Source organism: Chiloscyllium plagiosum, unplaced genomic scaffold (genome assembly GCF_037043375.1).
Source record: "Chiloscyllium plagiosum isolate Xiang-an unplaced genomic scaffold, Cpla_swu_hap1 HiC_scaffold_12, whole genome shotgun sequence".
In the NCBI taxonomy this organism is placed as follows: domain Eukaryota; kingdom Metazoa; phylum Chordata; class Chondrichthyes; order Orectolobiformes; family Hemiscylliidae; genus Chiloscyllium; species Chiloscyllium plagiosum.
The window spans coordinates 99,182,620-99,208,065 of NW_028270150.1; the positions used below are offsets into that span (position 1 = coordinate 99,182,620).

Sequence of the window (25,446 nt, forward strand, 5' to 3'; positions counted from 1 at the left end):
CCAGCTCAATAACTGAGCCAAAGTTCCCACATCTACAAACACTTGCTGCAGATTTTTTTTCTCAGAGTTGTGAAACATTGGAATTCCTTTCCTCAAAAGACAGCAGATGCACAATCTATAAGTATCTTAACGCAGAAGTAGATAGATTCTTTATTACCAAGGGATGAAAGATTTTCAGGGCTATGCACGAATGAGCTGTTGACATTAAAATCAGATCAGTGATGACCTTGAATAATGGAACAGATTTGAAGGGCCAAGTAGCCTACCCTTGAATGTTTGCTCTGGTGTTTCACCACTACTAGTAAATTTTGAAATAGTGATGAAACAATGTAATATTTACAACAATGATAAAGCTTACTGTTTCTAACAATACCAAATACTAATATTCCTGCTCCTACTGCTGAACCAGATATCTAATCCTGAAAATGGAGGAAAAATAGATGCAGAAAACCTCTAACCCACCCTCCATACTTACTTTTCACAGCAAACCAGTTTAAAGGACTACTTTCCTACTCTGAATCAAATTCTAAGATAAACTACTTCAGCAAAGTCTTCCTCATATTGACAACGATCCATGCCAACTGTTTGTTTGGAAATTCCTTTTCTTTCTTAGAGTTGTCTCAGAGTCTTATCTGGAATTTAGCTTCCTGCTGCAAGGAAGCTAAAAGATTTCTTAAGGCAAGGGTTTCAGTAACAGACATCTTACAACTAACTATTAGCAGCTATCTGTTAACTTAGTTATTTTAACTCAAAGTCTGTTAGTTCTAGGTAAGAATCTGACTCTTGATCTAAAATTGAACTTGAAAAAGATTTACTCTCCAAATGTCCACTGTGAATTGAATTTCAATATATGTTCCTTTGGCCATTGTCTAATTCAGGTGAAGTCTCTCTCACACTGATCTTGCTCCTTAATGAGAGTTTTTTGCTTCTCAACCCAATGCTTTATTTAAATAGTGAAGAGCAAGTGTTGTCAAGAGTGTCAACAATGCTGCATTATTCCAAAGAAGGGAATTGAATCAGATGATTTAAATGGACCATTGAATCAATGGATTTGCCTTTTAATGTCTGAATGGTTTTTGATCTTTCGTTCACACTTACCTGTACTATGTAAACCTCTTCCCTTGCATTGTACCAAATTTCAAACTTCTTGTTATCTCCCTTAACATTCTCAGTGATACCAACAGTGGTCATCTGCAAAATAGAAAAAAACGGTTATGTTGTGATGTTTCTACAAACACCAAGGCTTCATTACAAAGAAACCATAGAATTTATGGGACTGGTATAGAATGGTGAGATTAATCTAACTGGACTTAGTCTTCAGGATATAATATTGCAAACATAGCTGCATTAAAATGTTTATCCAGGTACTAATCCAACTGTATCTTCAATATACTGAAAATTCACCCTGTATAGAATTATCAGCTCTGTGTAAATCAGCGGTCAATCATCTAAACTGTCAGTCCCTCTACAACCTGTGGGAGCAGTGCGTTTCATCCACAAGATGCACTGCGGCAGCTCGTCAAAGCTCCTTCAACGATATCTTCCAAACTCTTCACTTATACCACTTAGCAGGTTGAGGGCAGCAAATATTTGGCGACAGCATAATGCTTGGAAGTTCTTTTCCAAGTCCTAAACAAATTGACATGAAACTCTATCACCATTCCTTCACTGTTGCTGGATCAAAATTCTGTAAACTCATTCCTAACAGCATTGTTACTGCATATCTCCACCAGATAGTTCAAGTAGTCAACTCATGATCACATTCTCAAGGAGAATTGTGGATGTGTAATAAATGCTGATCTTGCCAGCAGCATATATTAATAATAATAATTAAATGATGATGCAGGCTTTCAAATGTCCCTCTTCTAAGTTTGAAACTGTACTTCATCTTAAAATGTTTTGTTTATTCATTACAAATTTAATAACTGTGTTTATTGTGGAAAAGACTTTGAAGTCAATCTGAATAGAAATTAATAACATATTGTCAAGCTCTTATACTTAACACGTTTTAGGGAGGATGTGTGAAAGTAGGTATCCAAATACTTGAACGTGGAAATGCGACATTCCAAAACCTTGATGATGCTATAATCTGCTCTTGCAAACTACAGGAATATACACTATTGCTCATTAGATCAAAGTTATTCATTCCTGAGAACTCTGGAAAGAACCCCAAACGCTGCAGTGCCATGTGAAGTGCTTAATTCATTAAAACCTTAGCTTCATTGTAGTAAGAGCTTTAACCTGTCATGTAGAAGCCAGAATTTTTTTTTTAAAAGGAGAAGAAACTAGTGCTTTGAAGGACTTAATACTGGCAGTTGATGGGTAAAAGAGATGTAGTCTTTTTCTATCAATCACATTTTGTTTCCATTTAGTATTTAACAGTGATCTACAATTTAAATTATAATTCCATCCTTATGTAAAGATTTAACAAGGTCTCTGTTTGATGAGCCATTGTGCTTATTTAGTAAAAGGAACAGCTGAACAGTTCCTCTGTAACTAGGTCAGCCAGGCCTAGTGTGTTAGGAGCATTTAATACAGACAGCTAACTCAAATGAACCAATGCATTTGTGTGTGACTTACAACAGTTTTGCAAATATGGAAGTTAGGACAAAGTGAAAGAAGAGTACTGCTCTTTAGTTTATTCTAACTTTTCAGCTCCGAGGGTATGGTCCTTACTCTGCTACATGAGAAGAATCAAGTTATTTCATGAGTTTCTAGTAAGTAACTAAGGTTTATGATATTCCTGAAGTTCAAAATAGTACATCAATGGATGGTAAGCTTAGTACATAAAAATGTAAATATATTATTAAATAATTAGTTAATTAAAATAAATTAAGGTTGGCAGAATGGGTGATGTGTCACAGCTGCAGCATTTAAGGAGACTCAGAGGCCTCTAGCAAAGGAGATTCAGCACGTACAATCATCCAACAGATTTGCAGTTCTTTCAAGTGAGGGTTGAGACTGGATTACCATATCAGCATTTTGCAGGAAGCCATTCATGTCAGATGGGTTAAAGGGATGTAATGGTATTTGGAAACAGTATAGTCAAAGGGATTGACAATCTTCTCTAAGTCAAAGAATGCAAGTCTAAAATCCTGTGTTGCCTGCCCAGTGCCAGAGTTCAGGACATGTGCTCAGGGCTGGAGAAGAACATGGAGCAAGAGGGTCAGGATCTGGTCGTCTTGATCCATGCATGTACCAACAACATAGGCAGGAAGTTCTGCATAGTCAGTATGAGGAGCAAGACACCAAACAAACAAATGGCTAAAGGTCATAATCTCTGGATTATAATCTGAGACATTTGTAAATTAGTATAGAGAAAATCAGATTAGATAGCTGAATGGCTCAGACTGATGTGGGACTGGTAGAGTCTGGATAGTCAGGTACTGTCACCTGTATTGGAGAAATTGGGATCCACAATTTACCATGAATCGTGCTGGGCTGATATTCTTGAGAGTCGCATAACCAGTGAAGTAGAGAGGATTTTACACTAAGTAGAGGAGGTATGGGGTCAAATTTGGGAAAATATGGTAAATTAAAGAGCAGAAATTAGGCAAAAGGAAGAAAATAATATGGGAAATGATAAACAGATTGTAACAGTAACAATACAGAGTAAAAATCAAAGAGTAAATCCATATGACAAAGCTACATGTTAAAAGAACAACAGATAAAAGCAATGACTCCATATCATAACATTTGAAACAAAACACAGTGATGAACAGAGTACAACAGAAATAAGTACAGTCTGGTAGCCATTATAAACCCAGAGGCCTCCAGAAAAGGAGACTCCACATTTGCAATTGTCTAACAGGTTTGCAGTTCTTTCAAGCTGCAGGATAACTTGGATTAGTGCCTGAATATTTAGGTTAGGCATCTTGGAAAAAGAGGAAGGGTGATTCTATTAGTCAATGATGGCATTAACACAATAGAAATAGATGACCAAAGCTCAGGCATAGCTGTAGAGTTGAAGTGCAGCAATTTTAACTTGGCAATGGGTATGAGCAATTCCAAGATTTACCAGACTAAAGCCTGGAATAGTCAAGTTGTCTGATGAGCAAAGGTTGAACAGATCAGGTTCGTATCTGCTGGAATTTAATTGAGTCACAGGCAACTTGATTGAAATGTCCAAAACCCCAAGAGGTCTTGACAGGATCGACATGGAGATTTTGTTTCCTCATATGGGAGCATCTAGTAATAATTGTCATTGTTTAAAAATAAGGAGTTACCCGTTTAAAATAGAGTAAGATATCTTTTAATAGAGGGTAATGAGTCTTTGGAATGTTCTTCCTGAAAAGACAGTGAAAGCAGAGTGTTTGAATATTTTTAATTAGCAATTACAATGGCTGTTTGTTGATAATCACACAACACCAGATTATAGTCCAACAGTTTAATTGGAAGCACACTAGCTTTCGGAGCATTGCTCCTTCATCAGGTGGTAGTCGGAGCAGCGTTCCGAAAGCTAGTGTGCTTCCAATTAAACCTGTTGGACTATAACCTGGTGTAGTGTGATTTTTAACTTTGTACATCCCAGTCCAACACCGGCATCTCCAAATCATGTTTGTTGATGTTTTCCCAAGGACTATCAATTTCTCAAAACAAATGTTTGGCTGCTACCCACAACCTATAACCTATCGCAGAACGGTTCCTAATTTCATAGTATGATTGACAGCTTAAAGAGCGTTTTTTAAAAACTCATCCGGGGATGTGGATTTCACTGACTGGGTCAATTTTTCTTACTCATCCCTAAGCAAACTTGAGAAGAACATGGCAAATTACTTCTCGAACTGCTGCAGTCCAGTTTATTAAAGAATTAGTCGTCTTTGTGAGGTTATGAATAAAAGGCAGTTTTCATAGGATATTAAGTATTTGAAGAGATTTTAAATATTTTTAAATAGCTTTCATGACTGGGAGAGATATGTAGCCCTTTGTTTTAGTTCAATCGCTATGGTTCATGAGGTGAGTTAGCAGATAAAGATATAAAGTGGTGAGTAAGGAGGCATGAGTTAGCAAAGGTTGTCATCAGGTTGGCTGTGAAGGTGGGTGTGGGAACAGGTTGGTATGAATTGGCAGGGGGATGGGATATGAGGAGCGAGCATCAGAAGGTCTAAAACTTAAAGAAACTACTGGGATAAGTCTTGGAGAACCAAAGTAGTCTTAACAGCCTACTTTAGCACTTGTCAGATCCTGTGGTTACCTTTGATCTGCTTGGATGGGAATGTCAACTCCACACTTACCATCTCCTTACTTTCAAGTCAAGCCCAAGCTAAACTTAAATATATAGTCAAAGCTGATATTTTACAGCAATACTAAAGGAACAGTGCACTATCAATGCTGCCTTTTTTATAAACGAGATATTATACTACGGTGTCCTCCGTCCTCTCAGATGGTGCTAAGAAGCCCTGCCACTATGAAAGAAAATGCATTCTCTTATGTCCTGCCTCATGTTCACCTCTCAACACAGAATGATTAAATTATTTGATCATTATCATATTGCTGTTTTCATGACCCCCATCACGTGCACAATGGCTGTTATTTATTACATTACTAAAGTAGCTAAATTTTGAGATTACTTCTTTCACTGCACATTGCTTCAGGACTTTGAGGTTATAAAGGTTCAATGTAAATGTATTAGAAAGAAATACAAAATGCAAAATAATGATAATTGCAAATTTGAAACTCGTAATCAGTTTAATTTCAGATTGATATGTTCCATTATAATAAGGAGTTTAATTGAGAATAATAGCATTTCAATGTTTAGGATCATTTGTTTGCAGACAAAACTAAAATTTACAAAAGAGTACGGTTCTGTGTGATGAAAGGTTAAGCAGATTTGACAGCAGCATCAATTTAAACTCAGTTATGATATCTTAATCAGTGATAGATTCAAAGGAAAATAAACTTTACCAAGATTGCTTTATTCATATTAAGTAGACATTACTTACATGCAAAGACTGCTTATAACTGTAGGAGGGGGCTTTCTCATACCCTTCCCCACTTTCTTCTCTTCTCTTGCAAAAAAGCAATGCTTTCTCATGGAGGAACAGGTGTCTCTGCATTGGTTTGAATCGTGCTAAATCTTTGACTTTTGCATGCCCCTTCTTGTGGTCTATCCAGACGTTGAATGAACCTTGCATTAAAAGCTTACCAAGTTCATTTAAATTCCCCTGTTAGAGAAGAAAAATTATTCAAATACAATTTTTATGATCCAGTTCATGTGAGTAACTTAATATCCTCAAACTTTTAATCTTCCTGTATAAACTAAGTTCAAGTGAAGCTCCCTGCCTGAAGTTTCAATTAATTAATATCAATTATTGTTCAAATGAAGCTTAAAACCACTTACGTGGTTCACAAATTCACAGAATCCCTACAGTGTGGAAACAGGCCATTCAGCCCATCAAGTCCACACTGACTCTCTGAACAGCATCCCACCCAGACCCATTTCCCCCTTACCTATCCCTGTAACTCTGCATTTCCGATGGCTAATCCTAGCCTGCATATTCCTAGACACTACGGACAATGTAGCAGGGCCAACCCACCCAACCTGCACATCTTTGGACTGTAGGAGGAAACCAGAGGAAACCCATGCAGACACAGGGAGAATATGTAAACTCCAGACAGTCGTCCAAGGGTAGAATTGAACCTGGGTTGGTGGTGCTGTGAGGCAGCAGTGCTAACCATTAAGTCCCCATGCCACCCCTTTATTGACCGTGGCTTCAAATGAGTTTGATTACACGACAGATTTAATCCTTTATTTGAACTTCATAAAACTGACCTTCATGTGTAAGCAGCTTGTCAATCAATTGTTATGACACAGGGTAAACCCTCCTGCTTAATTTATACCAGCAACATGGAAAGGATTTACCCAATGCAGGAAACTGAAAATTCAAGAGGCCAAGAACTATTTAAAGTAAAAATTAAGTATATTTCTTAAAGTATAACAGAAAATAGTTAACAACTATTTACAACTCCTTCTTCTAACTTAACTTTTATCTTTTCTTCTATAATACTACTCAGATTAAAACCCCCCAATTAAGATTTACCCAAAATTTAAGATTTCAAAATCAGCCAGCTGTCGAATCTTCTATTTGGACCTTTCTGCGTCATCTTTTAGATTCATAGAGTCATAGAGATGTACAGCATGGTAACAGACCCTTCGGTCCAACCCGTCCATGCTGACCAGATATCCTAACCCAATCTAGTCCCACCTGCCAGCATCCGGCCCAATTCCCTCCAAACCCTTCCTATTCATATACCCATCCACATGCCTCTTAAATGTTGCAATTGTACTAGCCTCCACCACATCCTCTGGCAGCTCATTCCATACACGTACCACCCTCTGCGTGAAAAAGTTGCCCCTTAGGTCTCTTTTATATCTTTGCCCTCTCACTCTAAACCCAAGCCCTCTAGTTCCGGAATCCCCCACCCCAAGGAAAAGACTTTGTCTATTTATCCTATCCATGCCCCTCATGATTTTGTAAACCTCTATAAGGTCACACCTCAGTCTCCGACGCTCCAGGGAAAACAGCCCCAGCCTGTTCAGCCTCTCCCTGTAGCTCAAATCCTCCAACCCTGGCAACATCTTTGTAAATCTTTCCTGAACCCTTTCAAGTTTCATAACATCTTTCCGATAGGAAGGAAACCAGAACTGCATGCAATATTCCAAAAATGACTTAACCAATGTCCTGTACAGGCGCAACATGACCTTCCAACTCCAATACCCAATACTCTGACCAATAAAGGAAAGCATACCACGCACCTTCTTCACTATCCTATCTTGAAAGTGACTCCACTTTCAAGGAGCTATGAACCTGCACTCCAACGTCTCTTTGTTCAGCAACACTCCCTAAGACCTTACCATTAAGTGTATAAGTCCTGCTAAGATTTGCTTTCCCAAAATGCAGCACCTCACATTTATCTAAATTAAACTCTATCTGCTACTTCTCAGCCCATTGGCCCATTTGGTCAAGATCCCGTTGGTTTCTGATATAATCTCCTTCGCTGTCCACTACACCTCCAATTTTGGTGTCATCTGCAAACTTACTAACTGTACCTCTTATGCTCGCATCCAAATCATTTATGTAAATGACAAAAAGTAGAGGACCCAACACTGATCCTTGTGGCGCTCCACTGGTCACAGGCCTCCAGTCTGAAAAACAACCCTCCACCACCACCCTCTGTCTTCTGCCTTTGAGCCAGTTCTGTATCCAAATGGCTGGTTCTCCCTGTATTCCGTGAGATCTAACCTTTATGCTTTATAGCTCATGGATCGATAAAGGTACCTTTTAAGAGAACAATTTTTCAGGCAGTCTCCACATGCTGGTGGCATGGCGGTTCTCCTCCAACTGTTCAGGTTTTCTTGGTCTTATACCCCCAAAGCATTGGATTGTGTCATTGGCTTTTAAGATAGTCAATATACTCAATTCAAACTTGATTGGAATTTGGTATTTTTCAGGGTATAATTTAAAATGATTGGCCTAATTCAAATCTGTTTTGTTGTTTCCAGACAACCCAACTAATCTAGCTTTTGACCAAGTATTACATTGTTACCTTATTAAGGACACTTGGTGCTGTCAGGTAGTTCTGCTAGCTTTTAACTCTCTCAAAGGTCAGTATACCCACATCTTCAACTCTTCTTTTTGAGATAAGAATAGGTTTCTTGATTGAAGCAATGAAATTTGCGATACTTGCAATGTGAATAAAGTAATATAAATAGAGGAACAATAGCCACCTATCAATAACTCTAATGGCCCATTACAAGAATTCCCCATCACATTCAGAGGCATCAGAAACACTGGTTCGAATTATCCAATGACCAGGCTATAGTTTAGAATTTCATCTCCATTGTAGCATACATTAAAGGAAATCCCCATGAAATTAAAATTTCTGCTGGATAGTTCCTTACAGACTGGAATCGTCCAAGTCTTTATTTAAGTCTGAGACTTTGAATGATTAAGTAAAATAATTACTTGGGGATGTTACACTATTGATTATACAAGTCGAACTCCCGTGTAACTATTAAACTGACCACATACTTACCTCACAGGAGAAAGTGAGGACTGCAGATGCTGGAAATCAGAGTCAAAATAGGTGGTGCTGGAAAAGCACAGCATCCCAGGAGCAGTAAAGTCGATGTTTAGAGCATAAACTCTTCATTAGGAATGCCACATTCCTGATGAAAATCTTGTGCTTGAAATGTCAACTCTCCTGCTCCTCAGATGTTGCCTGACCGGCTGTACTTTTCCAGCACTACACTTTTTGATCCACATACTTACCTCACCACAATTCTGCCAGACATCACCCCCGCCACCATCCTCATGGAATCCTACACTCCAGCTGCCTCACACTCTATTATTCACTCCACCCTGCTGAATCCAGAATGACCCCCACCCTGCCAGACCTAACCCAACAGCACATTGCACCCACCACTAACACCCCTTTCCTTCCTGCAAGACCCAACCTCTCACCCCCACCCTTACTGCTGAACCCAATCCAACAGTACGTGGACTCAATTTCTCCCACTCATCCTGACCTACTCCAAGCACTGAATCAGATGACTTGCCACCTTACAGCCTGGATCTAGACTCACTTGGCACTCTAACATCACACTTCTCTCATGCACTTATATTTTGGCAATAGCTTCGAGGTGGCTGGCAGAGCCTTTAAATTTCAGAAAACGGCAGCTTACTGCTTTGAAAAGGGGGTGTAGTTTGTCCCAATTATGGGCTAGGAAGAACTATTAAAATGGAAGTATTTCTCCACATTCCTGATCAAAATCTCCGCTAAGAGATGCAAAACTCCTTTCTTTCTCACAAAGTGGCTGTTAGGTAGGGAGCTCCAAGATGCTGGAACACACAATTTTGTAAATTCTGTCCTTTCCTGCCACACATCAGTCATCATTACCTAAACCACTACTTTGTCCTTTTTCTTTGATTTAATGCGTAACATCTCATGTGATCACTTCCTTGCAGTATATAATTTAAAACCTTCTCTAACACCTGAGTAACACAGCTAAGCAGAGATAGGGTCTTTTTCTGGCTGGCAATATGTTTCTAGTGGTGTGCCACAGTGTTTGCAAACTTTCCTGAATATTGATACCAGGGCCCCACTTCTCCAATACCAATGTTTAAATTGTGCATTCAGCTTTAATTTACCTTATGCCAATTTGCCTTTGATTCAAGCATTAATACACAGATTTGGATCATAACGATAGTAATATCCTTCCCACCCACTGCAATGCTTCTCCAGGTCAAAGCAGATGACCAAAATCCTGGCATTAGACAGGAATGCATCGTTCTGTACTTTCACTCTCCAGTGCAGAGAAGTATATCTACACCCCCTGTCTATACTTTTCCTTCCTACCAATAAGTTCCTATATTCTCCCCACTTGAATGACAACGTACCTTGATGCCATGGTCAGTTCACTCATACACCTTGCAGCCTATTCTCAGATCCATACAAGCTGCAAGAACCCCAAACATTTCAGAAATTTGCAACAGTTGAGGCAGCTTCACTTTTAGTTTCTTGGTCCCCTTACCTGTCATCACATCTTCCCATCCTTCACTGTGGACTAAATCAGAAGTGCCTAGCATAAGGCATATGACAGCCTTCTAGAACAGAATACCTCCCACACCCCGGATGAATCAATGTTCATAGCTCAGTCTCCAGTTCAAGTCAAGCTGTAGAAACTTACTTTAGACACGGTTCCTGTAGATCACATTGGTGCCCAGCAGTCCCCACATACTTCACCTATTCGGCCATCTTTAACGTGTTCAATTTCAGTTTAGGAATATCACACCTAATCAACACTTACAGGCTTCAGCTTTCACATCCTGCTGGTTTCTTCTCATAGTTCACTCCTTTTACATAAAGGATTGAAAAGCACCCCCACCCTCACTTACTAAATTCCCTCATTCACCAAATTCCGAAGCTCAGACTGCATCCATCTGCACTTAGTGATGAACTGCTCTCACTGTGCTTGCTCACTTAAAGCACAGCTAGCAAACAAAACCATGTACAATGTAAAACATTTTAAGCAGACTAACTCGTACAATACAAATCACAGCTACAAGACTGACCGATACAGTCCAAATGAAAACTAGGAACCAAAACCCGTACACAGTGCAAATTAAATAGTTGTTATACTCAATGATATATATTATATATCACAACCAGTACAGCAATGCACATGGAATGTAAACCAAAGCTACAGAGTGACCAAGGTACAGAACAAACCAAAATTCAGATAGAACAAATACAGCAAAAATCACATTGTCAGATGGTACCTGTAGAATGTGAATCATAGATTGCAAACTGATTCATATACAGGGTAAATTACAGTCAGTAGGGTGAAGGTGTACAATGTACATCACAGCCAGCAGACTAGATCATAATAAGGAAATCTGTCCAGAATTTCTGATGCCCTCTGCATACCTGTCATTCTTCAATGCGACCACCAATATTGCAACACAAATTAGCAATCTTATGCTGATTCAAAACTGATTGCACTCAGAAAAGATGTACTTCATTTCCTCTAATTACTGAAGATGCTCTAACTTCGTAAAAAGCACAACTCTATATCCAGTTAACATGGATAATTCATTGATTATAGAATCCCCACAGTGTGGAAACAGGCCATTGGTCCAACAAGTCCACACCGACCCTCCAAAGAGTAACCCATCCAGACCCATTCCCCTACCCTATTACTCTACATTTCCCCTGACTAATGCACCTAACCTACACAATCCTGAACACTATGGGCTTTTTTAGCATGGCCAATTCACCTAACCTGCATATCTTTGGATTGTGGGAGGAAACCAGAGCACCCGGAGCAAACCCATGCAGACTCTGGGAGAATGTGCAAATTCCACAAAGACAATTGCCAGAGGCTAGAATCGAACTCAGGTCCCTAATGCTGTGAGGCAGCAATGCTAACCACTGAGTCACCCGTGCCACTCATGATGGTTCCCAGGATCCATGTTGGTTTGTTCTAAATCCATTCTTTTGGCCCCTCATCTCTTAAATCTACCATTCTTATTGCCCATGTGTACAACTATTCTCTGGGAGAAAGTGAGCACTGCAGATGATGGAGATGAGAATCGAAGATTGTGGTGGTGGCAAAGCACAGCTGGTCAGGCATCATCCGAAAAGCTGGAGAATCGACATTTTGATCATAAGCTCTTCATCCACCACAATCTTCGACTGCAACTATTTTCTGCCAGGTTTGCTCTTGCCCCTCCCCATGCTCTTTCCAAATCCATCACATTCCTAGGTTCCTGGTATAGTTCTGAGCTTGAATTCTCAAGGCATTCCCCAAAGTGCCAAAGATTCTTTTTGCTGCATCTTTCCAAGCAACAGCTCAACTATCTCACCCTTCTGTTTCACCAATTTACACACTCAACATGCCAGCTAAGACTAAACTCACTAAATACCTGCGTAAAGAATTCACAACACTCTTGGTTGATTAGATGGGCAATTAACACATTACATTTCACTCCAGATTTTCTGTGAGTGCGAGCAACAGCCTTTCTTCTCATGGCCTCACCTTTCAAGACTTCACTATCAATGATATCAGTGGCTGTTAAATAACTTGTCTCACATGAAGCATTGTTAGCCTTGACAAAATATTGCTAACAGCTGGTATTTAGTCTGATGTACTAGTTACTAAAGAAACTGTTTGGCAATGTAGTCACAGCACCTCATGCACACTGTGTTAAAGAAAGAGATTCAATGCCATAATGTGATGGTGTGAGGCATCATATCACCCATAGCTCTCAGTGAGATCAGCTTGTCTCATACCTCATATCCTGTGATGGCGACCTGGTGCATAGAGTCATTCACAGCTTTCAGAATTCCCAAGATAGCTGCCAGTGCTTCCTGCAGATCCTCAGCTCCTTCAGAGTTTTTGCTGTACTTCAATAACTCCTGTTAATTCAGGCATATTCATCAATTCCTCAAACCCACAATTTTGAATAAGAAGTGAACAACTATCAATGTTTGAATAAAGAAACTCCCGGGTTCATCCTATTCAAGTCCACATCTTAATGGATAAACTATTAAAAGTAATGACACTTCTGATTTTGGAAGTTAGTTATGTACAATGAAGAACTTTGCATCACCAATAATGCTTCTGAATGTCTTCCTTCTTCCTCAACCTTGGACTCACCCCTGCACGCACTGAAAACCATAAGTGACAGGGCCTCAACTTTGTCAGATCATTTCCTGCACTTCTGCCCTCACCTCACCCTCTCAAAACAAAACGGGTGCCTTTGTCCTCACTTTCCAGCCACTTCATTTATGCTGTTTTCTAACGCATGGTGTGTGTTTTTGTAGATTCTGGAGAGTCAGACTCAGAAGTGTGGCACTGGAAAAGCACAGCAGGTCAGGCAGCATCTGAGAAGCAGGAGAGTCAACATTTCAGGCATAAGCCCTTCATCAGGAACTAGGTATAAATGTTGAATAAATGTTGCTAACTCTATTTTAATATCAGCACCGTTTTCATTTTTCAAAGCTTTTTATCTTTTGATTATTGTTGCAATAATAAACAGAGATGGCTCACCAGGGGAAGGCAGCAGGAGACACGTTCGTGGCACCGTAAGTGGCTCTGCTGTACAGAAGCGTGGGGAAAAAAAAGAGTGGAAGGACTATAGTCATAGGGGATTCAATCGTAAGGGGAGCAGTTAGGCAGTTCTGTGGTCGAAAACAAGACTCCCAAATGGTATGTTGCCTCCCAGGTGCATGGGTCAGGGATATCTCAGATCGGCTGCAGAACATTCTGAAGGGGAAGGGTGAACAGCCAGCTGTCATGGTGCATATAGGCACCGCTGATATAGGTAAAAATGGGATGAGATCCTACAAGCAGAATTTAGGGAATTAGGAACCAAGTTAAAAAGTAGGACCTCCGAGGTAGTAAACTCAGGATTGTTACCAGTGCCATATGGTAGTCCGAATAGGGATGAAAGAATATGTAGGATGAATGCATGGCTTGAGAGATGATGCAGCAGAGAGGGGTTCAGATTTTTGGGACGTTGGGAGCAGTTTTGGGGGACGTGGGACTATTACAAATTGAATAGTCTATACCTGGGCCAGACTGGAACCGATGTCTTGGGGGTGCTTTTGCTAATGCTACTGGGGAGGGTTTAAACTAATGTGGCAGCAGAATGGGAATCAAATGAGGAGGTTAGTGGACAGGATGGAGGTAGTAGTATGTAAGGAACTAAATAATGAAGTCAACATGACTAAGGGGAAGAGCAAGCAGGGAGCAGATGATGAACGCAAGGGACAGGTGGTCTGAGGTGCATGTGTTTTAACATGAGGTGTAGTAGGTCAGGCAAAGGAACTTAGGGTTTGGATTCGTACCTGGGAATATGATGCCATTGCTATTACTGAGACTTGGTTGAGGGAAGGGCATGATTGGCAATTCTATAATCCCAGGATAGAAATGCTTCAGCCAGGATAGAGAGGGAGGTAAAATGGGTGGAGGAGTTGCATTACTGATCAGACAGGATAGCTGTGCTGAAGGAGAGCACAACGGAGGATTTGAGCAGTGAGGCAACATGGGCAGAGCTCAGAAATAGGAAGGGTGCAGTAACAATGTTGAGGCTGTACTACAGGCCTCCCAACAGTGAGTGTGAGATAGAGGTACAAAATGGAGAGAGATCATAGAAAGACATGGGAAAAACAGAGTGATGGTGATCAGAGATTTTACTTTTCCCAACAATGACTGAGATTCATTTAGTGTTAGAGGTCTAGATGGAGCAGAATTTGTAAGGAGCATCCAAGAGTGTTTTATACAGCAGTATGTAAATAGTCCAACTCGGGAACAGGCCATACTAGACCTGGTGTTGGGGAAATGAGCCTAGGCAGGTGGTTGAAGTTTCAGTGGGGGATTACTTTGTGAATAGTAATCACAATTCCATAAGTTTTAGAACACTCCTGGACAAAGATGAGTGTGGTCCTAGAGGAACAGTGCTAAACTGGGGGAAGGCCAACTGTACCAAAATTTGGCAGTAGCTGGGGAATGTAGATTAGGAGCACCTGTTTGAAGGGAAATCCACATTCGATATGTGGGAGACTTTTAAAGAGAGGTTGATGAGAGTGCAGGACAGACATGTCCCTGTGAAGATGAGGGATAGAAATGGCAAGTTTAGGGATACATGAATGACAGGTGAAATTGTGAGACTAGCCTAGAGGAAAAAGGAAGTATACATAAGGTCTAGGTGACTGAAAACAGGTGAAGCTTTGGAAGAATATCAGGAAAGAAGGACCAATCTGAAATGAGGAATTAAGAGGGCTAAAAGGAGTTATGAAATATCTTTAGCAAACAGGGTTAAGGAAAATCCCAAAGCCTTTTATTCGTATATAAACAGCAAGAGGGTAACTAGAGAAAGGGCTGACTCACTCAAGGACAAAGGAGGAAAATTATGCGTGGAGACACAGAAAATGGGTGATATCTTAATAAGTACTTTGCATTGGTATTCACCAAGGAGAGGGACATGGCGGATATTGACGTTAGGGATAGATGTTTGAATACTCCAGGTCAAATCAGCATAAGGGAGGGAGGAAGCATTGGGTATTCTAAAAGGCATTAAGATGGAAAAGTCCTCAGGTCCAGATGGGATCTATCCCAGGTTACTGAGAAAATTGAGAGGAAATAGCTGAGGCCTTAACTGATATCTTTGCAGCATCTTTGAACACTGGTGACGTCCCAGAGGACTGGAGAATTGCTAATGTTGTTGCCTTGTTTAAGGAGGGCAGCAGCGATAATCTATGTAATTAAAGACTGGTGAGCCTGACATCAGTGGTAGGGAAGCTGCTGGAGAAGATACTGATGGATAGGATCTACTTACATTTGGAACATGCAGTGAAGGTCATGGCTTACCAACTTAATAGAATTATTTGAGGAAGTGAGAAAGTTGATTGATGAGGGAAGGACTGTAAATCTCATACAAGTGGACTTCAGTAAGGCATTTGGTAAGGTTCCCCTGATAGAGAAAATGATGGATAGAGAACTAACTGGGCAGCAGGACACAGTAGTGGTAAAAGGGAGCCTCTCAAAATGGAGAACTGTGACCAGTGGTGTTCCACAGGGATCCGTGCTAGGACCACTGTTGTTTGTGATATACACAAATGATCTGGAGGAAGGTAAAAGTGGTCTGATCTGCAAACTTCCAGATGACACTACCATTGGTGGAGTAGCAGATAGTGAAGGGGACTGTCAGAGAATGCAGAATTGGGCAGAAAATTGGCAGGTGAAGTTCAATCGAAGTGATGCATCTTGGAGATCCAATTCAAGAGTGTACTATACAGTAAATGGAAAAGTCCTGGGGAAAATTGATGTACAGAGAGATCGGAGTGTTCAGGTCCATTGTTCCCTGAAGGTGGCAACGCAGGGTGATAGAGTGGTCAAGAAGGCAAACGGCATGTTTTCCCTATCGGACGGGTATTGGGTACAAGAGTTGACAGGTCGTATTACAGTGGTTTGGGACTTTGGTTTGACCACATTTGGAATACTGCGTACAGTTCTGATCATCACATTACCAAAAGGATGTGGATGCTTTGGACAGGGTTCAGAAGGGGTTCACCAGGATGTTGCCTGGTATGGAGGGTGCTAGCTATAAAAAGAGGCTGTGTAGATTTGGATTGTTTTCATTAGCAAGATGGAGGTTGAGGGGGGAGGGACCTGATTGAGGTCTACAAAATCATGAGAGGTATAGACAGGATGGATAGCAAGAAGCTTTTTCCCCAGAGTGGCGGACTCAATTACTAGGGATCACGAGTTCAAGGTGAGAGGGGAAATGTTAAGGGAGATATGCATGGAAAGTTCTTTACACAGAGGGTGGAGAGTACCTGGAACGCATTCCTAGTGGAGATGGTAGAGGTGAGCACAATAGCGTAATTTAAGATGAATCTAGACAGATGTGTGAACGGACAGGGAACAGAGGGATACAAACACTTAGAAAACAGGTGACAGGTTTAGATAGATGATCTGGATCATCACAGGCTTCGAGGGCCAAAGGACCTGTTCTTGTGCTGTAATTTTCTTTGATCGTTTACTTTACCTTTAGCAGTAACTGGTACTTTGTTATCCGCTGCACTGGTTTCAACAAATAGGAATCTAAGCCCAGCTTGTGTTCCAACTTTTTCTGGCATTCCTGAAACACAATGGGTTGAGTAAGAAATTGGAAGTTTAATAAACATAGTTGCAAAACTAACACCTAAAGTACAATACTCCAACTAGAAATCTGCATCCAAATATCCCATTACAAAAAAGTCATAAGAATTCTGTACAATATCAACTGCACTGAAATAATGCATATTTTGTACACTAAGGGCTTCATTCAACGTTAAACTTCTTCAAATCAGGTCTGAACTTACCTATGCATGGCTTTTTCTCACTTTACCTGTGGTTGCGGTATAATGGGAAACCATGCTTAGGATTAATCTTTTTCATATACTCTGTCTTCAACATTCACTCTATAATACCAAATATTTATAGAATTGTTAAAAAATAGAATCCCTACACTGTGGAAACAGGCCCTTCAGCCCAACAAGTCTGCACCGACCCTCCAAAGAGCAATCCGCTCCCCCCCCCGCCCCCCACCCATTCTCCTACCCTATAATTCCACATTTACACCGACTAATGCACCTAACCTACACATCCCTGAACTTAGCAATTTAGCATGGCCAATTCAACTAACTGTGGGAGGAAACCGGAGCACCCGGAGGAATCCCACGCAGACACTGAAAGAATGTGCAAACTCCACACAGACAGTTGCCCGAAGCTGGAATCAAACTCCGATCCCTGGCACTGTGAGGCAGCAGTGCTAACCACTGAGCCACCGTACTGGATATTTAACTTATTTTCATTCTCCCCTCTAACAATTTGGTTCTGCTCAATCATAGTTCATCAAAGTGCAGATCATTTAATGGTTTGCACATTGGCAGAACCTCTTTCCCGCAGACAAGCAAGTCAGCAATGTCCACAATATCCCAAGCTATCAGAAAGTTTGGACTTCATTTCTGATCCCATATCATAATGCAACCTTTTTCGCCACCTCTCCTTAGTCTTAACAGATCTAACGACTCTGTTTTGCACAGACAACAAAAGCGGTTACACCAGCGCCACTCCCAAATATAAAATCCACGTCACCTGGCTCCACAATGCCTGTGCAGACATATTAGCCTTGAAAAGGGCTATGTATAGTACTCTCTATAGTTAAGACCAAGAAGCATTACTTGTCCTTCTCCTCAATACCAATGTCTTTTGTTTGTACTGCAGAAAAATGTCTTTCAAAGAGCTAATGTAAGACCTTTACATCAGGACTTTAGGAGCCTAGAGTAACCTTAAAATGAAGCAACAGAACTGTTTCCCACATGGCATAATTAGCAGTGTGGGAGGAATTAATTTGATTTGGAAGAGAGAAATTCTTGTAGGTAACATCTCTTCAAGATATAATGAACTCTAAACCTGATCTCCAGTTACCATGTATTAATATGCATTAAAAAAACCTCTTTAGAAACTTAAGCTTGAAGCAGTTTGACTTGCAGCTCCTCAGCCAATATATTTTTGAACACAACACGCAAGTGTAGCCTTAAAATCAGACTGCCAAAAATGCATACTCTGCCCAGAAAAGCATGGCAGAGACAGAAGAAACGACTTGAAATTGTCTGGAGAACAGAAGAATTTTTTTTTAAAAATCATCTTTCCAAAAAAATCATTGGTATAGTTTAAGACCTCAGAACAGATTAAGGATCCACGGAGCTGAACAACTGCCGTAAGAATGAATCTCTGAACAGAAAACCCCTGCAAAGAAATCATCAATACAGATGCACGTCAACCAAATTTTTTTACAACCAGCAATAGGGAAAACAAACAGCTAAGGGAAAAAAACAGAGCAGAGCAAAAAAACCTATAAGAAGCCAAGGGGATAAAATTCAGATCAAACATGCACAAAAGCTGATTACCAGACACCTATAGCAAATCTTAGACTAGTCTTAGATCCATGCATGCTCTCTAGCAGTCTCTTGTGTAAATTCATAATATATGGTTATATTCATGCTACGCAAATGTCAGATAATTGCCACAATAGATAGTTTAATCATCTCCTGCCTTCTTGCTGCTCCTCTACTCTTTTATACTTTTGACAGAGACAAAGTATATTTTCCATCATATTTCTCTTCTAACATCATACCAGACTTTAAACGTTAACTCTGTCTGTCTTTCTACAGATGGTTCTGGACTTGCTTAGCATCCAGACAGGTTTCTGTGTTTTTTTCAGATTTTCAGCATTCATAGTATTTGGCATTTATTAACTATCTTCCCTTGACATTCAAGGGCATTACGATCAACAAATCCCTCACTATCTACTTCCTTGGAGTCCCAGAAACTTAACAGTACTGTGGGTATAACAAGTGGTCAGAGCCTGGGAATTTTGTGGTGGTAACTCACCACCTTCCTTACAAATCCTGTCTATCAACTACAAGCTCTGAATCAGCAGTAAGAAGAAATTCTGTTCAATTGCTTCAAGTGTCGCACAAACAATACTCAGGAAACTTGAAAACAATGTCATTCGGCATGCCACAGGTCATCTTAAATATCCACTCTCTCCAATAATGGCACAACACGATTGCAGAGTACATCATCTACAAGATGTACTGCAAGACTTTATGTAAGACACCTCTAAACGCAGATCTTTTAACGCATAGGAGAACAAGAGCAGCAGATCCATGGGAATACAGCAAACTTGAAGATATACTTTACCTGTTCAGTGTTACTGGACCAAAATCCAGTAGCACTGTGTGCATATGTATTGCACATGGATTACAGTGGAGAAAACTGGCTCACCTTTATATTCCCAAGAGCAATTAGTGATGGACAAAAAAATCCAGCAATGCCAGCATTTCACAAATTAATGATAATAATCATCCTGAACATGAAGCCACTTCAATAGCGAGGTATAGTCAACATAGGCAGGCTCTGTTGTATTTTTGACAAGGCTTGTGAAACACACAGTAGGCTTGGCAAATGCAATTTTGAAGACAAGAGCTACAACTGACAGGCCCCCAGACTCAAGTAAAATGCAGTTAGTTGATAGCACAATCCTAAAATACATGAGGCCTCACATCTTAACCATCTTCAAATCCAAGCAATTTAATAAACACATGGAACAGCAGGAGCACAAGTCAATTATAAAAGATATCAATACCTGGAAGAAAATGCAGTCTGAACACTGCCTCCACAAGCTTTCTGAGCGGGGTTTATTCCGACAGTACCACTCATAAATCTGAAGGTCTTCCATCTACAAACAGAAACAATCATCTCAAAAATTTCATAACTTTAAAGATGCCCAACTTGGTTATTTACAGTCATTACAACTAGTTCACCACTTGATTAATGACTGGCAATATTCTTCCCAGACACAAACACACACACAAAATCTTGGAACAGAATCCTAAAACTCAGCAGCAGATTGATTTCATTTACATCTTACTTTACAGGTGTCTTATAACATTAGTATTGCCCTTACAGACAATAGTGAGAGAGTATCTTGGTTCAGAAGATCTGGAATGAGAATCAGTAGGGATGGGGATTAAGATTACCAAGGGTCAGAAAACATTGATGGAAGCTTATATTTACCATAACTGTAGTTATACCAGGAGAGATTAAGCAAGAATTAATTGTAGCTGATAAAAAGGCAGTGCAACTGTCAGGGATTTAAATCTGCACTGGACAAGGACACAGTGACTCAGTGGTTAGCACTGTTACTTCGCAGCACCAGTGACCTGATTCGATTCCAACCTTGTGTGAGTGTGTGTGGAGACTGCATGTTCTCCCTGTGTCTGTATGGGTTTCCTCTGGGTACTCTGGTTTCCTCCCACAGTCCAAAAATGTGCAGGTCAAGTGGATTGACCGTGGGCGGCACAGTGGCAAGCACAGCGCCAGAGACCCGGGTTCAATTCCCGCCTCAGCCAACTGACTGTGTGGAGTTTGCACATTCTCCCCATGTCTGTGTGGGTTTCCTCCGGGTGCTCCGGTTTCCTCCCACAGTCCAAAAATGTGCAGGTTAGGTGAATTGGCCATGCTAAATTGCCCGTAGTGTTAGGCGAAGGGGTAAATGTAGAGGAATGTGTCTGGGTGGATTGCACTTCGGCGGGTCGGTGTGGACTTGTGGGTTGAAGGGCCTGTTTCCACACTGTAAGTAATCTAATCTAATCTAATCTAAATTGCTCTGTAGTGTCCAGGGCTGCACATGCTAGGTGAGTTAGCTATAGAAAAGGTGGAAAGAATGGGGGAAAAGCTCTTTAGAGGGCCTGTGCAGACTCGATGGGCCAAATAGCTTATTTCCACACTGTAGGGATTCTATGATTCTTCTGATTCCAAGTCAAACAGAAATGGTTATTTGTAGTTGACAAAATACTTTTGCAAGAGACGTTTGTATTCTGGGGTCTTAAAAAGAGTGATTGAATAGATCACAGATACTGAAAATGTGTTGCTGGAACAGCGCAGCAGGTCAGGCAGCATCCAGGGAACAGGAGAATCGACGTTTCGGGCATAAGCCCTTCTTCAGGAAGGCTTATGCCCGAAACGTCGATTCTCCTGTTCCCTGGATGCTGCCTGACCTGCTGCGCTGTTCCAGCAACACATTTTCAGCTCTGATCTCCAGCATCTGCAGACCTCACTTTCTCCTCGAAGATCACAGATGCATAGATTGTAACTTTCTAAAATTCCCTCTGTTCACAAAAATATACCAGCAGATTGGAAAACTGCACACACAACACCATTATTAAAGAAAGGAGGAAACCATTGGCCAGGTAATATCAATAAGGAAATACTGAAGTTGAAAAATAAGGAGATAATGCAGGATATTTAGAAAGACCTAATACAATCTCACATTGTCATTATGCAATTCTGAAAGGGAATGTGACAGTTGGGATAAGTGGGTAATTTTCAGATGTCAAACTGTAAATAGGAGTACCACAGGGATCAGTGTTGGGTTTCAAATATTTACAATTCATATGACTTGCATGAAGGGACTGACTCTATCACATTCAAATTTCCTGAGACTACAAAGATAGGTAGGAAAACAAGTTGTGAGGAGGATACAATAAGTCTACAAAGGGAAACGGACAGGTTAAATGAGTGGGTAAAAAGTACTGGCAGCTGGAATATAATGTGAGGATGCCTATTCTGTTGAAAGAAGGCCTGCAAGAGAGATCAGAAATGGGAAGGGGCACTTTATTTTACATGGAACTGGGAAGGAAAGTTTGCTGGCAAAGCTAGTATTTTCTGAACATATCTAATTGCCTTTGAAAAGTTGGGGGTAAGCTGCCTTCTTGAACTGCTCCATCTGATACAGAGCTAGAGGAAGTACAGGATGAGAGTGTAGGGGAGTGAAAGTGAAAGAAGGATAGGAATATGAAGATAAGTGTCAGGTTGGCAATGGGAGATGGAATGGAAATGGGTTGGATGCAGACACATTTATGATGAGGGTATAATTTCAAAACAGTGTAGTGAACTTGTGCTGTCTGTACTAAAACTTATAACCAGCTGAAACTAGTCCTACGCCTGACAGTGATAATGTTTAGAAGTATTGATGCAATAAAGCACAACTCAAATTGACTTTACATACCCGATCCAAGAAACACCGTCCCACCAACTCTGGACAGTCTATGTAATTTTCCAATTCCCTCAGGAATATCCTATGGAAAAAGAAGGAAACACACTCTCAGGTTCGAGTTTTATAATTATCGGAATAATAACAACCAAGCTTGAATCATCTTTGGAGGCTGTGGGCACACACTTATTCTGACATTCTTGGTCACCTTGACAATATCAACATCTGCTATTTACTGATAAAGAGTATATATGTTGGATAGGGATCCTCTGCACTGGCATTTCCTGATACCTGGGTTGAGGGAATTATGAGAAAAGGTTGTACATGTTAAGCCTGTATCTATTGAACTTTAAAAGAATACCGGAGACATACAAGATCCTGAAGTCACTTGATAGGATGGATGCTGAACGTATGTTTGCTCTTGTGGGAGAGAATAGAATCAGGGGACACAGTTCAAAAATCAGGGTCTCCATTTAGAACTGAGATAAAGAGATGTTTCTCTCAGGGGGTCATGAGTCTTTGGGCCTCACTTCCCCAGAGAGGTGTGGCTGGAGGTTTATTGAATACTTTTAAATCAGAGGTCACCAACAGATTCTTGACTAACAAAGTCAATGGTTATTGTGGGTAGATGGAAATGGAGAGTTGAGCCTATAGACAGATCAGCCCTGTTCTTGTTGAATGGTGGTGTAAACAAGAGGAGTCAAATGGCATTGTCCTGCTCCTAATTCATATGTTCCTCATTTCTCCAGTTCAATAACATAGCATGCATTTATATAATGTCTTCCATAAATTCCCAATGTATTAAATATTTCCAGCATTCACTGTGTTTTGCTTTGATACAAACATATTAAAGCAGCCAAATAAAAACTTTTGAAGTGTAGTCACTGTTATAATGTAGGACACAGTCAATTTGCAGACATGTAGCAACAATGACATTAAAACAAAAGTTACTCTGTGTTATTGATGGAGTGTTAGGGATAAATATTTACAGGATACAAATGACAACTCTCAACCTCTTCTTTGAGCACTACCCAGAGATCTTTCTATCCAGAGAGTAATATCTGATCAGAGAAACAGCACCTCATTAGTGCAGGACTGTTCAATACTGCATTGTAAGTTGTCAACTTAATATTTACACGCAAGGCTCTGAAGTGCTTTTAGTAAAGGTGAAAGAGGAAAGCCAAGGAAGTACAAACCAGTTAGCATAATATCTGTAGTGGGGAAATTGTTGGAGTCTATAAATCAAGGATAAGGTAACTGAACACCTCAAAAATTTTCAGTTAATCAAGCAGATCCAGCATGGATTTGTGACAGGTAGACCATACCTGACAAACCTCCGAATTTTTTTTTGAAGAGGTGACCGAGATAGTGGACAGAGAAATGTATATGGATGTTGTTTATATGGATTTCCAGAACATATTTGAAGTTCCACGTAAGAGGTTGTTAACTAAGGTAGAAGCCCGTCAGAATTGAAGGCAACATAGCTGGGGAATGGGTTGAGTGGCTAGAAAGTAGGGATAATGTGTAAATTCTTGAATGGACAGGATGTGACCAGTGGTGTCCCACAGGATCTCCCACAGAGCCCCATTATTCACGATATTTATTGACTTGGTTAATGGCATCCAGATTTGCTGACGACATAATATTAGATTAGATTACTTAGTGTGGAAACAGGCCCTTTGGCCCAACAAGACACTGGGAGAATGTACAAACTCCACTCAGTCAGTCAGTCAGCTGAGGCGGGAATTGAACCCGGGTCTCTGGCGCTGTGAGGCAGCAGTGCTAACCACTGTGCCACCCACAAGGTGGCATTGTAGACCATGTAATTGATAACATAAAATTACAAAGGGATATTGACAGTCCATGAGAATGGGCAAAAACTTGACAGACGGATTTCAATGCAAGCAAATGTGAGGTTATCCATTTTGTACAAAAAAGGATAGATCAGGATACTTTATAGCTAGTATGAAGTTAAGTGCAGTGGATATCCAAAGAGACTTGGTGGTTCAGGTGCATCGATATTTAAAATAACATGAACAGGGGCAGAAAATAATCAAGAAAGTTAATGGAATGTTGGCCTTTATATCTAGTAGACTGGAACAGAAGAATGGGAGAAAGTGAGAACTGCAGATGCTGGAGATCAGTCAAAAAGTGTGGCACTGGAAAAGCACAGCAGGTCAGGCAGCATCCAAGGAGCAGGAGAGTCGATGTTTCAGGTAGAAGCCCTTCATCAGGAATTGGGGGGGGGGGGTGGGGGAAAAGAAGGTGCTGAAAGATAAATGGGAGGGTGGAGGTAAAGGATGGAGGAAAGGTAGCGGGGAAGACGATAGGTAAATGCAGGTGGGGGATGATTGCGATAGGTCAGTGCGGAGAGTGGAGTGGATAGGTGGGAAGGAAGATGGACAGGTAGGACAGGTGAAGAAAGTTGTGCTGAATTGGAGGGTTAGATTTGGGTTGAAGTGGGGGGGGGGGGGTGGAGATTTGGAAACAAGTAACATCAGTGTTGATTCCACGTGGTTGAAGGGTCTCAACTCAAGGCAGAAGATGTGACATTCTTCCTCTAGTCATTGGGTGGCTTGCATTTGGCAGTGAAGGTGGCCCAGGACTTGTATGTTCTTGGTGGAGTGGGAAGGAGAGTTGAACTGGTTAGCCACAGGGCAGTGGGGTTGTTGGTGCATGTGTCCCAGAGATGTTCCCTGAAACATTCCACAAATTGGCAACCTGTCTTCCCCATGTAGAGGAGACCACATCAAGAACAATGGACATAGTAGATGAGGTGAATGGATTTGCAAAGATTGTTTGGGAAGTTTGTGAGAAGATTTGTAGCTCAAGC

General features: G+C 40.7%; 1 protein-coding gene across 8 annotated transcripts in view; it reads right to left on the reverse strand.

Moving 5' to 3' along the window:
- Positions 1–25,446, reverse strand: part of mcf2la (mcf.2 cell line derived transforming sequence-like a) — a 239,539-nt gene that overhangs the window by 27,804 nt on the left and 186,289 nt on the right. For all 8 annotated transcript variants that reach the window (XR_015758942.1, XM_043700234.2, XM_087993072.1 and 5 more), the window contains exons 18-23: positions 22,629–22,698; positions 20,205–20,297; positions 17,058–17,150; positions 12,796–12,921; positions 5,943–6,164; positions 1,099–1,191 (exon numbers count right to left, since the gene is read on the reverse strand). Coding sequence is in view for 7 of the 8 variants with exons in the window: in XM_043700234.2 (XP_043556169.2) it covers positions 1,099–1,191; positions 5,943–6,164; positions 12,796–12,921; positions 17,058–17,150; positions 20,205–20,297; positions 22,629–22,698 (697 nt within the window). In the remaining variant the exon portion in view is untranslated. The remainder of the gene's footprint in view (positions 1–1,098; positions 1,192–5,942; positions 6,165–12,795; positions 12,922–17,057; positions 17,151–20,204; positions 20,298–22,628; positions 22,699–25,446) is intronic.